The sequence below is a fragment of the Schistocerca americana genome, chromosome 7 (genome assembly GCF_021461395.2).
Source record: "Schistocerca americana isolate TAMUIC-IGC-003095 chromosome 7, iqSchAmer2.1, whole genome shotgun sequence".
Lineage (NCBI taxonomy): Eukaryota > Metazoa > Arthropoda > Insecta > Orthoptera > Acrididae > Schistocerca > Schistocerca americana.
The window spans coordinates 427860442-427877237 of record NC_060125.1 but is presented as its reverse complement, the minus strand read 5'-3'; the positions used below and the strand labels follow the sequence as shown (position 1 = coordinate 427877237).

The 16796-nt window shown below is 42.8% G+C and overlaps 1 protein-coding gene across 1 annotated transcript in view; it reads right to left on the bottom strand.

Moving 5' to 3' along the window:
* LOC124622982 (venom carboxylesterase-6-like) overlaps positions 1-16796 on the bottom strand; it is a 111669-nt gene that overhangs the window by 61454 nt on the left and 33419 nt on the right. Inside the window, exon 5 of the mRNA XM_047148771.1 lies at positions 3545-3762. Within this exon, the coding sequence (XP_047004727.1) occupies positions 3545-3762 (218 nt within the window). The remainder of the gene's footprint in view (positions 1-3544; positions 3763-16796) is intronic.

Here is a 16796-nt window from a genome sequence, read left to right as displayed (position 1 = left end):
CCACACAACTGAAAAAAGAGACCATGGATTACACAATGAATATAGATGTGGGACAAAAAGGAGACTGTATCTACTCTCTAGGAACAGCTTTAATGTTAGCATTGTAATGTGTTACAAAGAATACTGCAAAATATTGAAGCAAGTAATCCAGAAATTGAAGCAGCTTTGTTACGAGAAAAAGATAATTAGATCAGGCAACAAAATAAAAACTATGTGGGGCATAGTGAGCACAGTGACAGGTGGTGCCAAAAAAGAAGAGGAACAGATAGCTCTAAAAATAAATGTGACATTGGTAACAAGTACATCTAGTGATGCAGACCTCTTAAACAATTACTTTACTTCTGTTGCTGACAGCTTGGTCTTGTCAGGTTAGGTGAAAAGTACAATGGAGTATCTGAGACCAGTCTTCAAAAATATTTTCATTAAAATGGGACTGATACTCAAGCCTCCCAAAGAAGTAGCATCCATCATAAAATCCTTAAAATTTTAGTATTTTAGCGGGTATTATAACATATCAACAAAGTTAATCAAAGAGCGCTCATGTGAGTTCCATTCTATCTTATTTATGAAATCTGTCTCTTATCATTGGAACATTTCCAGGCAGGCTAAAATATGCTGAAGTTGAACCTCTTTACAAGAAAGGAGATAAAGAGATACCATCAAACCATCGACCAATTTCACTTTTGCCAGATTTTTCAAAAATATTTGATAACGTTGTGTTCAGCATCTCCTTAAGCCCTGACTACAAAATAATATATTGTCCTAGTCACAGGGTGGGTCCCTTAAGGATTCTGGTACAGAGAAATCTATTTACACTTACAGTGAGAATGTACTTAATTCATTAGGTAATAAATTAGAGGCTACTGTCATTTTCAGTGACTGTTCAGAAGCCTTTGACTGTGAGAACCACAGTATTCTCTTAAGTGAATTAGAATATTATGCTTTCACTGGCAATGTTGCGAAATGATTTGAGTCTTATCTGACAGACAGGAAACCAAGGGTGTTATTGCGAAATAGCTATGCAGTAAGCAGCCAGTCTTCATCTATTTGGAAATTAATTATGTGTGGTGTTCCTTAAGATTCCATCTCACGTCCGTTGCTTTTTCTTGTGGACGTTAATGACCTCTCGTCTGTTACATTGCTAGATGGTAAGTTTGTTTTGTTTGTAGATGATACGAACATTGCAGTAAGTAGCAAGTCAAGAATATATTTAGAAATGGCTGCTATTCAAATGCTCACTGACAATAATAAGTGGTTTAAAGCTAATTCGTTGTTATTAAACATTGCAAGGAACCACTCTATGCAGTTCAGAACCTGTAACAGATTTCCTTCCCACATACGTATAACATATGAAGACATGCAGATCGAAGAATATGAGAATGTTATATTTCTGAGACTGCTGCTCGATAATAAATTCAGTTGGGAAAGGCATACCACAGAATTGCTGAAGCGCCTAAACAAGTCTGTATTTACAGCGAGAATGATGTCAGATGTAGGGCATATAAATATAAAAAACTTGCATACTTTCTTTACTTTCATTTTGTTATGTCATATGCGATCATATTCTGGGTCACTCATCAAACTGAGAAAAAGATTTTAGCGTGCAAAAGAGTGTAATAATAATCACTTGTGATGTAAATTCAAGAATATCATATAGAATGTTGTTCAAGGAACTGTGTATTCTAACATCTGCTTATCTGTGTATTTCTTGCTTAATAGAATTTGTTGGGAATAATATATCCCTATTTCCAACCAGTAGCTCTGCACATACTATCAATACTTTGAATAAGAACAATCTACAAAAAGACCTACAACAAACTACTAGTGAAAAACATGCATTTTCAATAAATTGCCAGCAGCCATTAAAAACTTGGTTTCTAGTATAGCACGGTGTACATGGAGTTTAAAAGACTTTTTGACAGGCAGTTTCTCTACTCTGTAGATAGATATCTTAACAGGGACTGTTAGACCAGCTTTAGTAAAAAGGTCTGCCAGATTTATTTTGGACAGCACTTGGTCCAGTCCAGATTAGATATTTTGTGTATGATAAATTTATTAAAAGTGCATAACAGTGTTTCATTCTGACAGTGTATTAATTCTGTAAAAATTAGCATTTCACATTTACTGTACCTACTTTGACAGGCTCCTGACAAATGAGCAGGCAGTAAGTATTATATCCAAATGTTTGATGTCTTTTATGTTACACTTTCTGACATGTTCCACACCCACTATAATCATCTCAATTTTGGATCTATGGAACTTAAACTGAATCTAATCTAACACATCATAATCGTTCGTGGCAAAAATAAGAAACGCTACACAACAGTAATTAAACCGGAAGCATGATACGGATCTGAATAACTAACAATAAATAAAACAGGTGAACAAGAAGAACTGGACAATAAGAAGGGAAAACAATCAGAAGAATCTTAAGATCACAGAAGAACAAGGATAATAGCTGGACGAAGAGGAGAAATTAAGATCCCAAAAACCAAAACCTGAGAGTGTGATATCAAATGAACAGAACTGGACTGATACATAGTGTACTCCACGTCATGATGCCAGCTGAGGAGCTGTCTGAATGAGAAATAGCACCTCCGTCTGGTAAGTCGGCAAGAAGGCCGGAACAGCAGTATGCTGACAACATGAAACTCCATGCCGCACCCGCATGACGCTAAATGGCAGAGGATGACACGGTGTCCGTCCGAAATCCCTATGACCTTCAAGGTCTAGACTAAGAGCTCGTTTTACATGTCTAATACTCCCAAGACCAAAAGGGAACAATAAAAATGGGAGAACAAGAACGAATTAACACATGGATGTAGTCTCTCGCCTGTACTGTTCAATCTATACATCGAAGAAGCAACGCTGGAAATAAAAGCTCAAGGGTGAGATGACATAAATAATAAGACTCGCTGATGAAATTGTTACCCTCAGCGAAAATAAAAAATAATTACAAGACGCAGTGAACAGAGTGAACAGTCTTATGCGTACAAAATATGGATTGAGAGTAAACAGAAGACACACGAAAATAATGACGTTTAGTTGAAATGGGATTAGTGAGAAACTTAAGATCAAAACTGGTGAAATAGGAAGTAGGCTAAGTTAAGGAATCATGTTACCGTGGAAGTAAAGCAACACGTGGCGGACGAAGCAAGGACGGCATAAAAAGTATATTAGCAAAGAGGGAATACCTGGAGAAGAGAACTCTGCTATTATCAAACATCGGCGTTAGCCTGAGGAAGAAGTGTTGATAATGTATGTTTCGAGCACAGCACCATGTGCTGGTAAATCATGGTCTGTGGAGAAACCAGAACAGAATAAAATCCAAGCGTTTGAGATGTGGTGCTCTATAAGGATATTAAAAATTAGATAGACTGATGAAGAATGTGGAAGTTGTGCGAAAACTCGGTGAAGAAAGGAATATATGGAAAACACAACAGAAGTAGGGACAGGATGATAGGACATGTGTGTTAAGACATCAGGGAGAAAAAAATAAAGTGCCGAATGTTCAGCAGGCAACACCCTGTCGCAACGAACTCACGAAATCAGAGAGGGCACGTGAGTCGTCGACGGTGAGGTCTTCGTGGTTTGCTGCCCTTAGGAAGGCAGCGAGGCGTTCGTCCTCTTCTGCTGCTGTGAGGTTTTCAGTCTGGAAGCCGAGCGCCTCCGCCAGACGGTACGCCTTCTCTCGGGGCACCGGCTCCACCGTCCAGTTGGCGGACGCCTGGCCGCTCTCGATGATCACCCCACTGAACAGGCCTGTGGAGAAGCAACACATCTCGCTACCAAATTGTTTCGAAATGCAATGCAAAATTTTCATGAATCTGGGATTCCAGCCCGAATATCTGCTCGTCGCGATTAGTTGCCTTAACGATTATGCTAAACAATCCTCCATGCCTGACTCAAACTTTTACTGTCGAAAGTGCTTACACAAGTGGTATAGAAACACTATCATCACATTTTCTTCCAGATAATACGTGGGAATCAATGGCGAACTGGCGCTCACCCTGCAGCAAAGGATACATATATAAAAAGTAAATACTCCAGTGTTCGGCAAAGAGATGGTCTCTCACTATTACTGTTTAACTAGGCCCTAGAAAAAAGACCAAGAGAAGTCTGTTAGTGTCAAACATAGGGCACAATCTGAGGTATAAATTTCTGAGAATGTACATCTGGAGTATAACATTGTATGGTAGTTAAACATGGGCTGTGGGAAAACCAGAACAGAAGAAAATCGAAGCGTTTGAGATGTGGTGCTACAGAGGAATGTTGAAAATTAGGTGGACTGATATTGTAAGGAATGACGAAGTTCTGCGCAGAATCGGAGAGGAAAGGAATATGTAGAGAACAGTGACGGGGAGAAGGAACAGGATGCTAGGACATGTGTTAAGATATCACGGAGTGACTTCTGTGGTACTAGAGAGAGTTTTAAAGGGCAAAAACTGTAGAGGAAGACAGAGATTGGAATACATCGAGCAAATAATTGAGGACGTAGGTTGCAAGTGCTACTCTGAGATGAAGAGGTTGGCACAGGAGAGGAAAACGTGGCGGGCCGCATCAACCCAGTCGTACCTCTCAAGTCCAATATACTTCACATATATTTAACATATTTCACACGTATGTGTACACATATTTGACCTGTAACTGTAGCAAATTTCCCCCGGTAGTTTCACTTTCACGCTGCTCGATGTTTATGACGTCGTATCTCCTGAATTGTGTGTCGTACAGCCATACCTTTTTGTAGATATATTCACGTGGATACTGTCTGCGAAATGTGTTGCGAATGGAATTAGTAGCAAAGAAGTAATAAATTTATATGCCACATAAGATGCGGCATGACGTCATATTTCCTGTATTATGTGTTATACAATGATATAATTTTGCTGGTAAATTCAGTGGTATATGTGAATAGTGCGTGAAAAAAATGTGTCGCGAATACGATTAATAGTAAAGGAGTAATAAATTAATATGTCATGCTAAATGCGCAGTTTTACTGCATGAAAAGCGAAAATGTTAGGCGATAAGCTTTTATCCTTTCATCATTTTGTGGCAGCTGTCAGCGAGGAAAAAGTTTACGTGTAAAGTTTGTTGCAAGTCAGTATGTGCTTCCGCTCTCAAGTACTGGATGAATAAAGTACGAGCGTTCACGCGTCGTGGGCTACAATCCTTTCTCACCCCAACTCCCACATCCCCTTTGACAGGTTTGATACACAATTGCAGCCCAAGTTTAATTTGAGCTACAAGCTATCTCCATTTCAAAGTTCATCCAAATCCGTCCAGCCATCTCAGCGTGAAGGAGTAACAAACACAAACTCGAATACTCACAGACTGTGGCGTCTATAAGATACGTAAGATAATGACAAAATTCAGTCACAGTAAAATTTAAAAAGAGTATTCAAATTTGGTATCCGCTCCTGCTGATAATGCCATGGCACCTAATTTTGCGGAATCAAACGTGCCGGAAGTCAGGAAACTGGTTACGGCGGCGGCTGACAGTGCGTGCCAGCGTCGTGTTTGTTGGAAAGACCCTCTGGTTTCCGAACAGCGATGTTAATGTGGCCGTCATTTTAAGACTGTTGCACGTTTGCTAGTTTAGAAGCCTGACGTGCTGATATTCTGCCACATATCGTTTCACCCTCTTTTCAAATATGAAGTGCTCTGTTGACGTTTCTGGCTTAAGTACAGTTTTGCTTGGTTTAGCAAGAACCAAGAACTCTTAGAACTCTCGCTGTTGACACAGTGTGGCGCTTTCCTCCTAGATTGCGAAATCATACTTTATACGCTGGGCCGGGCCGCTAAAGGGGCGACCAGCCTATCTCAAGCGCATCATCATGGTCGACCAGTTTCCGGAATTATGGCAGCAGCAGCAGCTGCGGATACAGCAGCAGCATCAACTACAGCAACAGCATGCTGAGCTTGTGCAAGTGGCGCCTCGACAGCAACTGCGGCAAAAGGCGCCATCCACCGACTCCAGCACCCTCCGTCCCCCTCTGCTTTTGGACCTTTCGATGTAGGCACGGAGCTTGGAACAGCTACCTGAAACGTTTTATTGTCTACTCCAAAGTAAAGAAAGTTTGTGATTCTGTAGATATGAGTACACTCCGCCTTTCTTCCAGCTCATTTCTGTATACTTTGTTGCAAAAGTTTCGTCTGCGCTTCATTAAAATGCCGTGAGTCGTCTACGGTGTTGACTACGCCCCTTGAGTGTAAATAGCATGTTGTGGCAGTGCTACTTAAGTTAAATCACTGAAAAAAACGGGTTAACGAGTCGTACGTTGAATGGATAGCGGAGTTTTAGGGCAGTCTTAGAGCGTAAGTTTGATTGTACTATGGAGTGTTTTAACACGGATACCATTATCCACGACGTAATTATTCGATTAGTTCCAGGTAAGTTGTTTCGAGAGAAGGACTTAGAGTCGTCTGCCTCGACTCTATCTAATGTGGTACAGTTTTAACGGTCGTACAAGCAGTCTGCGGCGGCCCAGGAATCTTTTGTTGCGGAAGCACATTGTGATTCTTTCCTTAGTAAGTCGTCAGACGACACAGAAAGGCCCCTTCCCTGGGGTCCGACGTGCACGCGTCTACTTTCGTTGTTAAAAAGCGGTCTCGCCGCCGTCCTGTTAAACAGGTTAATCAGTGATACCACGAATCAGTTTTCCCAGCCGTTCGACCAGCCCTCACGGGAACTGAGCATTTCCTGGGGAGGTACGGTAGGCAGGAACAGCCACCCTCCCTTGGCGTCGAGTAGTTCCTTAGATTGTAGGGCTTGCCCCGGTTGCCATACCCAACATAAATGGAGTATGTGTGCCCATTTAAATAAAGTTTGTTTTTCCGCGCCAATCTCGCATATCTGGCAAACGGATCATTAGCCTGTGCTACAATTGTCTATTTTTGGACGCTCAGCATCGTTTCATCTTGGAACTGCGGCTGCGTCTTCGTTGATGAGTTTGGCTATGCATCATGAACTGGTTAGCCGTCCGTTACAAATAGTTACCAAAACAATCGTTTTCTATGGGCTAGTCGCCAACGAATTATGTTCAGGGCTCAACCGATTAAGGCGGCAAAATATAAGGATGTGGAGCCATAAGTAACATTATTCTTCCTCGGGACTGAATGTTTTTGGATTTGACGCTTCTACTGCATTAGATTTTCTTGTTGTTGATCAAATGTAGCCCATTATTCGTTTTGCAGTCTCATAAACAGTTGTTTCAGCCAACTATGAGTAAAGCTAGGGAATTCCTGGCCCACATGCTGCTTAAGCCGACTGCGACTCCTATGCCACGCCGTGTTCGCTGTGTGCCATTTCTTGTGAGTGATAAGCAGAGAGCGAATGGCTTTGTACAGCTCGCACAGTAACCAGACGGCTGTTATAAGCGGCAAGAGCCACGAAAGGCAAGTAGTGGTTGAGAAGAGTGTGAGACAGGGTTGTAGCCTATCGTCAATATTATTCAGTTCGTACACGAGGCAAGCAGAAAGGAAACAAAAGAAAAATTTGGAGACAGAATTAAAGCATAGGGGGAAGAAATACAAACTCTGAGGTTTGTCGACGATATTTTAATCTGTCACAGACCACAAAGGACTCGGAAGAGTAGCTGACTGGAATGGACAGTGTCTTCAAAGAAGGAGAGCTAAATCAGATGATGCTGAGGGAATTAGAGTAGGAAACGAGGCACTTAAAGAAGTAGAAGAGTTTTGTTATTTGGGCAGCAGCATAACTGATGATACCCGAAGTAGAGAGGATGTAAAATGTACACTTTAAATGGCAAGGAAAGATTTTCTGAAGAAAAGAAATATGTTAACATCAAGTACAGATTTAACTCTATTTCTGAAAGCATTTGGAGTATAGCCGTGTGTGGAAGTGAAACGTGCGTAATTAACACTTTAGACACGACGAGAATAGAAAGTTTTAAATGGTGTGCTACAGAAGAATGCTGAAGACAAGGTCGGTACATCACATAGCTAATCAAGAGGTACTTGGTCCAACTGGAGAGAAAAGAATTTTGTGGCTCAACCTAAATAGAAGAAGGGATCGGCTGATAAGACACATTTTGAGACATCTAGGGATCACCAATTTAGTACAGGAAGGAAGTGTGACGCGTAAAAATTGTAGAGAGCGACGAATAAATGAATGCAGTATGCAGACTGAGAAAGATTTAGATTGCAGCAGTCATTCAGAGAGAAAGAGGCTTGAACAAAATAGAGTTGCGTAAAGAGATGCATCAAAGCTTTCTTCTGACTGAAGGCCACACCACCACAACAACAACAACAACAACACAAGACATGTAGTTATTACATTTGCCTCACTGGGTTCAAATGGTTCAAATGGCTCTGAGCACTATGGGACTTAACATCTGAGGTCATCAGTCGCCTAGAACTTAGAACTACTTAAACCTAACTAACCTAAGGACATCATACACATCCATGCCCTAGGCAGGATTCGAACCTGCGACCGTAGCGGTCACGCGGTTCCAGACTGAAGCGCCTATAACCGCACGGCCACACCGGCCGGCACCTCACTGGGTCAATGGGCAATGACGTTAGTATGTGCAGACCGATAGTATGATGAATAGGTCACTGATGAAAAAGTCATTAGTAAAGGACTAGATGCAAGATGACCTTATCATTTCAATCTTACGCGTTTCGGACATTGCGCTCATCAGATATCCTGGAACATCATGTTTCACATAGATACAAAAGTTGCATATTGTAGTGGTAACAATCATTCTCCTACCGGTATGAGATTCATGCTTTGAAACCCATACCCCAAATAATAACAAGATTAAATGATGACTGTCCTTGTGCTCGGGTTGTGTGGCATGCTTGTCGCTGCTCACTTGCGGTACGAACATGCGAGGGAATTCTTGTGCTGGGATGCAATAGTGGCTACCAAACGTTGAGATGGATCAATTTCTAGGCGTATCTTATCACTGGATCCAGTACAATAGTAGGAGCCGTTATTACTAATATGATAACAATGAAATTGTAATTACAGAGCTAAGATGGCAATCGCTGCTGCATCAACACTACGCATCTGGTGACGTTGTGACCATGCTCTGCAAGCCAATGTAGCCTTCGATAGACCTGTGCAACTTCAACCAAGTCACAAATACGATCAATAAAAATGAGTTAAATATTGTTTTTTGATTCCGTCCACGATTCATATTGCTGTTCCCCTGCTCTGAGTGTTGCTAATTGAAGTACCGAGCAGAGTAACTCAGCTTAAAGATAATTTTTTATCCTGCTTACTTGTTATTGTTATGAACATTAATGTGAAATCAGTGGTGAAATAAGCGTAGTTTAAAGTATTAACGTATTTGAATGTTAAAATGGAACGTAACAGCTCAAATGGCCTGTACTTTTCAACTACATAGTGAATATATTATCTACATATACCCTTGCGATAAACTGTGTCATAATTCAGAAGCGTTTTTGTGATATAATCAACCTCTGAACCAAGTTTTAGCAAAAATCAAAAACTGCTGTGTGTGTGAACCCTCCAATTCATAAGGTTTAAGCAAAACACCATGTATGCATTCTTACATTTATAGCTAAAGTAGATACATGCAGTATAATTACTCTCTAGTGTCTCGGCTGTCTTTCCGCAGCAATAAGTTAACAATAAGACAGTATGCTGGCTACTCTCTGCATTTATATATTTTTAAGCGATGTTACTCATTTATGTAACAATATTTACCGGCGGACTCACCGGCAACCAGACTCTATTGTCATCGGATCACCTACAGCTTACTTTTAGACAAGTATTCACTGGACGCTCACGTGTGCGTCTACAAAGAAGTATTGCAAGCGAAACCAAAATGGTTGATGTTTTTTGCGATTCTGCAAACAGAGTACAGGTCAAGGTACGCTATGCTGGGAGAAAATCCTGATTCAAAAAAGCTTACATCGACCTGAAACAATACACAAAAAGTGTAAAAAGTAACCAATCATTAAATTGAATCATGTATTTGAGATTTCGGCACCAAAAGCTGAGGGAATGAAAGAATGTAAAGCAACTGAACTCTGCTATGAAGTTATTTCCAACTTTCATCATCACGGGAAATCATTAACTAAAATGGATCAAGATAAGTTTGTGTTAAAATTTCTTAATATTTCTTCGCCTCAGCGCAGGGTAGTGGACACATAGAATGCAAAAAGGAATAAAACAGTGATAGTGAAGTATACCATTAAAAAAGAAGAGTGGTGAAGTAGTGCCTGTTTGTGCTGTCGCTTTCCAACTAGTGTCTGACATGTCAAAGGACAGTTTATACTGTCTAGTAATCAGGTTTCATGAAGGAGGAAGATTTTCAAAGGAAAGGAGAGGGCTGCACGAAGTCGCCGCGCGGTTTGAGGCGCCATGTCACGGATTGCGCGGTCCCTCCAACCGGAGGTTCGAGTCCTCCTTCGGGCATGGGTGTGTATGTTGTTCTTAGCATAAGTTAGTTTGTGTTTAAGTCTAGGGACCGATGACCTCAGCAGTTTGTTCCCTTAGGAATTCACACACATTTGAAAATTTTTTTGAAAGGATAGGAGGCAACACAACATAAAAGGATCATAGGAAGTTTCACAACTTTCCTATTAAGAATGATATAAAAAATATATAAATGCAGAGAGAGCCACCATGGAATTGAAGTCTACGAGAAGTTATTTAACTGCAGATCTCATATTCAATACAATGTTCAAAAGATTCTGTGAAGAGAGGAGACTTTCAAGACCGAAACAATGTTCCTTACCGAAATATATGCATATATTTTACAAACATTTCAATATATCATTCGGGACACCTCGTACTGATACCTCTTCCACTTTTAAGATTGGTTTAATGGGAATAACAGCAGAAACAAGTCTGGAGAAGAAGACTGGACCACTAACTGAACACAGATTATATACAAGTGGTGTAAAGTGGTTTTATGATATAATGAAGGAAGATAATCCAACTGTCATTAAGATTTGTTTTGACATACAGCGAAGCCCCATCCCAAAACTATCAGTCAGTGACGATTTCTATGGTAGACAAGTATGGTTATACAATTTGTGCATCATGATCTACACTAAGGAGCAAAAAAAAAGGAAAGAATCGTTTTTTACACCTCGTTGGAGACAACATAGATATCATTTCTATTATAGTATTATGCTACTGTTTCTGTTATTCTTGCTTGTACTTTCAATAAAAGCAAAAACTTTAAATTTTAAGAACATGTTATGTATGTTAATATATCCAAAAATATGAACGCAGCTGCATAATGACACAACAGTGCATAAAAAGATTACCTGTGGAAAAAAATACACAGAATTAAAGAAGGCAACATAAGTGATGTCAGCAATAATTATAAGCACTTTGAAAAAAAAATTCACTTCTTAATACACTGCTATAAAATTAAATTCTAGTATATTTCATTACAGCACTTTATTAATGACAGTAAGATCTAGGTAAAAATTCAAATACTCGAGCTTCTGTAGCTTTGTGAAAATAGAAAACTCATTTTATGAAAAACTGTATGTCTTGCGTTTATCGAGTTTTGAAGGAACGCTCCTCATGGGTATTTGACACATGTACTTGGGAAGTTAGGGTCACGTGCTAGGATATGAACAGAGGACGGTACTGTATAGAGAAACAGATATTTGACAAAGGACAAAGAGGTATTATTTCAATATCATAATTTTTATAAAGGAATGCATGTGTATATGATGTGTGAAGCTGCTGACACGAACGTGAATATGTGGGATTTGTTATATACAACGCAAATTGTTAGATTCCTGTGGATAACTTTGCTGACCAGCGTTTCCCAGGAACCCGTTTTATTACTTTCAGCATTGCGGTTCTACATATAAAACTTCCCGTATGTTAGGAAAAGCTGTTTCGAATTTGTCGCGAGAAATTAAATTGAGTGCTCCCCCTGCAATTTGATAAGTTAATTCATCTTGTTCCTCTATATAATCTGAGACCCTTGAGGGTTGCATTAAGCTTACATTAAATCGCACCTAATAAAATGCGTATTTGTTTAGGTTGTGTTCTATAGCTTTGATAAAAAAAGTAGTTTCGTGCATGCTGAAATCTATATTATTTATATGGATATAGCATAAAGATTTTAGCAGAGTTTTGAGGTGTATACAAAAATTTAAATGCATTCCACGGCACATTAAGCTATTCTAGGAGCGGTTAGACTCACAGTTGTCCGAACAGCACATTCGGACGAATTTTATGAGGACTATAATGTGTCTGCGCAATGGAATTTCGTTCCGTGGGGTTTGGGTTTTCATTTGTTGTCGTGAGGTGGCGGTAATCACTTCCATTGACCTTTATATGCGACATGGGATTCAGATTATTTTATCTTCCTTCTGGAAGGCATTTTATTTTTTTTTATTTTTTTTACAAAATGACGCTTGTGAATGTGTTTCTGCCACATTCAAATAAGCTGTATAATAATTTCTGGATATAATCATCAGTTTACAGAAATTATGAAATTCTGCCGGCCGAAGTGGCCGTGCGGTTCTAGGCGCTGCAGTCTGGAACCGCGAGACCGCTACGGTCGCAGGTTCGAGTCCTGCCTCGGGCATGGATGTGTGTCATGTCCTTAGGTTAGTTAGGTGTAACTAGTTCCAAGTTCTAGGGGACTAATGACCTCAGAAGTTGAGTCCCATAGTGCTCAGATCCATTTGCCATTTTTGAAATTCCGAAAAGGCTACTTCGTTTCAACAAAATTAATGCTTGCACATCTGAAAACATGTTATCAACATACTAAAATTCGAATTATAGCTCAATTGTTTAAAAGGAATTTTTTTTTTCGAAACCATCGATGTGGATCTTTGAATCGTATAATCACATACAGATATGAAACTTCCTGGCAGATTAAAACTGTGTGCCCGACCGAGACTCGAACTCGGGACCTTTGCCTTTCGCGGGAAGGTGCTCTACCATCTTTATCTTTTTTTTTTTTTTTAGCAGAATTTTTGCAACATGTGAGTTACGAAGCGTAAAAGAAAAAGGAGCAAAATATCGCTATACAAGTAGATTAAACCAATCGAACAGTCACCCTTCAACAAAAAAAAGGTGAACTTATATTTACATAACATCAAATATTATGGTATATACTTATATTAAATAAAATCGCAAATGTTAGAAAAGCTTTTGGAAGTGTCGAGTCGCGAACCACTACCTAAAGATTCTGCGTCATACGGCTCAGTGACGTTATCCAATTCGCTTTTTTTTGTTTTTTTTTTGTTTTTTTTGTTTTTGTAAGATTCACTAATATCATGAAATTATGGGAACACATCGGCGAAAGGGAAAAGAAATATAAATTCTGGTTAAAGAAAAAGAAAGGAAAAAGGAAAAGCAAAAAGAAATAAAATCCGCGCAATCTGCGACGCGCTCGCCCATCCGCGGAGGTCAGAAGTAGAATAGATCTTAGGCGGTTGAAACTCAGACACCGCCGGAGGAGGAGGGGTGGGTGCCCTCTGAGCCAGGCAGCCCCCCAGCTCAGTGGAGGTCTAACAAAGACCGCTCGAAGATAGTTGGCAAATAATGTTCGGTAACGTGGCGTGTTTTCGAGAGCTGCATGGGCTGTTCGTAAATAGGTCTAGAAGTCGAGGCGGGATTTAGGTCCCTCATGAAAGAGATAAGCGACCGCCCACCCTTTGACCCACGTAATAGCATGACATTTGGCGGCGGGAAAATGTCGGTCCTCCGGGTATAGAAACATTCGAGGTTCGATTGTGTCTGGTGGCACCCGGAGAGAGCAGGCAATGATTTGCTGCACGAAGCGCCATACATCTTGCGATGAGGCGCATGGTAGACGGTGTTCATCAGTGTCCAGTTGCTGGCAAAGGAGACAAAGAGGGGATTCTGACAAGCCAATGTTGTGCAGGCGCTGCTTCGTGGCAAATTTCTTGTTGACTATGTGATACCACAGTGCCCGGACGTTCGTAGGGAGGAAGGGCTGGTGGACGGTAGTCCACACTATGGGCCACTGGAAGGAGGGATGTTTGGTCTCCATCACATTCCGGGGAACACAGTGCAGCAACAGGCTGTAAAAATCCTTAGTCCTAGGTGGGCGTGTATCTGGGAGACTGGTATGTATGTAACTGTAGTCGACGAAAAAGGTCGAAATATGGGACAAATAAGGCACGATATGGCCGACAGACACCGGTGGTGAGGTGGAAGAAGGTAGGAGGACCTCAAGCAAGCTGCGTGTTAGAGATGTACCCTGGCGCATACACTGTTTTCGCATACGGACATTGACGAGCCTGACGCCACCATACCGTGAGGGCAGGGTAAGTGTCTCATAACGGACTTTAAACATTGAACTAGCCGTGAGATAATAGCCAAAAGCCGCCTGAAGGTTGCGCCCAATTGCAGTTGGCAGAGGGAGAACTTGCGCGATGTGAACCAATTTTGATGCCACATAAAGATTAATAAACTCAACCCGTTGAAGTGTGTCCTGGCGGCGCAAGAGGTTCTGGTGGACGTCGTTCCGGATGACGTGTAAAAGGCGATGGAAATTCGTTGCCGCTGTGCGTGTGACCGCGGCGGTAAAGGTAATGCCCAGGTACCGGAAAGTCCGCACAAGCGGCAGGGGTGCCACTTCACCCTCCTGGAGGCCTCGTCCAATGTGCATTGCGGAAGATTTGGTGACATTCATGGCACTGGCAGCGGCAGCCCCATAACGGGTAATCAATTCGAGGACTTCCCGAATATCAGAGCCGGAGCGAGTGAGGAGGAGGAAGTCATCAGTATATGCCAGACAGCGAAAAGTGTGTTGGCGTAGGGTGAGGCCGGAGAGCTTGGTCGTCAAGCCACCAATAAGGGGCTCAAGGGCAATGGCATACAGGAGGGTAGAGAGGGGGCACACCTGCCGTATCGAACGGCAGGTAGGTACCGGCCCTGCTAAACGTCCATTGACTTGGACATGTGAACTGGCACTGTCGTAAAGACGTCGGATGACGTCGAGAAACGGTGGGGGGATGCCCATTCGGGCTGCCACCGAAAACAGGAAACGATGACGCACTTTATCGAAGGCGCTGTCGAAGTCTATAGCGACGACCGCTGCCCGGAGTCTGCAGGCCGCCGCTATCGTAATTAAGTCGCGGCATTCCCCTGTGGCTGTCTGTATGTTAACCTGTCCGCCAGGCGTCGTTTGCTCTGGCGAGAGGATATGAGGGAGTGTAGTTCGGAGCCGCACTGCCAGTAAGCGCGCGGAAATCTTGTAATCGGCATTGAGTAGGGTGAGCGGTCTGTAACTCGTGACCATCGAACCACGGGCTGGTTTGTGGACTGGTATAATGATGCCCTCAGCAAAGGCGGGTGGGATTACTTGGTCAGATGTCATCAGTTCTCGATACATAGTCGTCCACCGTGGTGCCATGAGGTCCCGAAAGGTACGGTAAAACTCAGTCGGGAAGCCGTCAATGCCGGGCGTTGTTGACTTCGTCTAGCGTGACCGCCACTGTCAAAGCATCCGCCTCCGTGTGGGGGAGGGTGCGCGTGACGTAATGCAAAATGGAGTCGTCTGCTGCAGTTTCAGCGTCTTCATCACTATAAGTACGACGGTAGTGCTCGACGAATGCGTGGACGATGTCATTCTGAGTGGTCACCTGCGTTCCATGAGGCGTGGTCAGAGTGCTGATGATCTGCCGACGACGCCTTCGTTTGTCGGACACTATATCAGGCATGGAAGGAATTTCTAAATCCACGTGATCGTGGCGCCGCTTCCGTATCACGACCCCTTGCAGTTTCCGGCGTGCCAGCGCAATTATCTTCGCCTTAGTTCTTTGCCGTTCCAACTGGTTGCCCGGGGTTGGCGGTTGAGCATCCAGATCTCGGAGAATCGCGTAATACAAGTCAACAGTGGTGCGATGCCAGTCGGCCATGTCCTTCCCGTATCTCATCAGTGTCCTCCGGATCGCCGGCTTGGCGCAGTCCAACCACCATGTCAATGTCGAGTGGTAGCGGGGAAGGCGTCGTTCGCAGGTTGTCCACGTTTCAGTGACTTGTTGGCGACACGCCAGGTCATGCAAGTGTGAGGTAATGAGTTTCCATGGCGCACGGCTGCGCCATACTGATTGCGGCGGAAGGAGGACCGTACAGATGTAAGCGCAATGGTCGGAAAAGGCCAGCGGCCAGCGCTCGGCGCCCCGTATCGCAGATCTAAGAGTTTGTGAGACATATATCCTGTCTAGTCGGCTTGCGGAATGACTTGTAAGAAAGGTATGGCCAAGAAGGCCGCCGTGTTGAACTTCCCAGGTATCGTGAAGCAGGAGGTCTCGCACCACTATACGTAGCTCCTGGCATGTAGTATAGTGGGGAATCTGATCTTTAGGATGCAGAACGCAGTTAAAATCACCTCCTAGTAGGCAATGGTCATAACGCCCTAAAAACAGGGGAGCGATTTCCTCGGAATAAAACTGGGTTCTTTCATGCCGTCGGTCGGTGCCTGAGGGAGCGTAGACATTAATTATGCGTGTCCCCATGGCAGTGAGTGCCATGCCCCGAGCTGATGGAAGGAAGGCGACATCGGTCACAGAAATCCCGTGGCGGACGAAGATGGCCACCCCGCGGCCCATAGGATCACTCGCGGAGGCGTGGGCGTTATAGCCATTGATATCCGGGAGACTAGCCACATGAACTTCCTGCAGAAGGGCGAAATTAATATCCGAAGCCCAGAACATCTCCTGCATAAGGCGGATTTTCACCCTGGAACCGATGTTGTTGGTGTTGATGGTTGCTATCCGGTAGGCCTGGTGTCGGATTGCTGGAGGCTGGTCCACTCCACCGCCCGCGCAAGGGTGTGGGCGTCGCA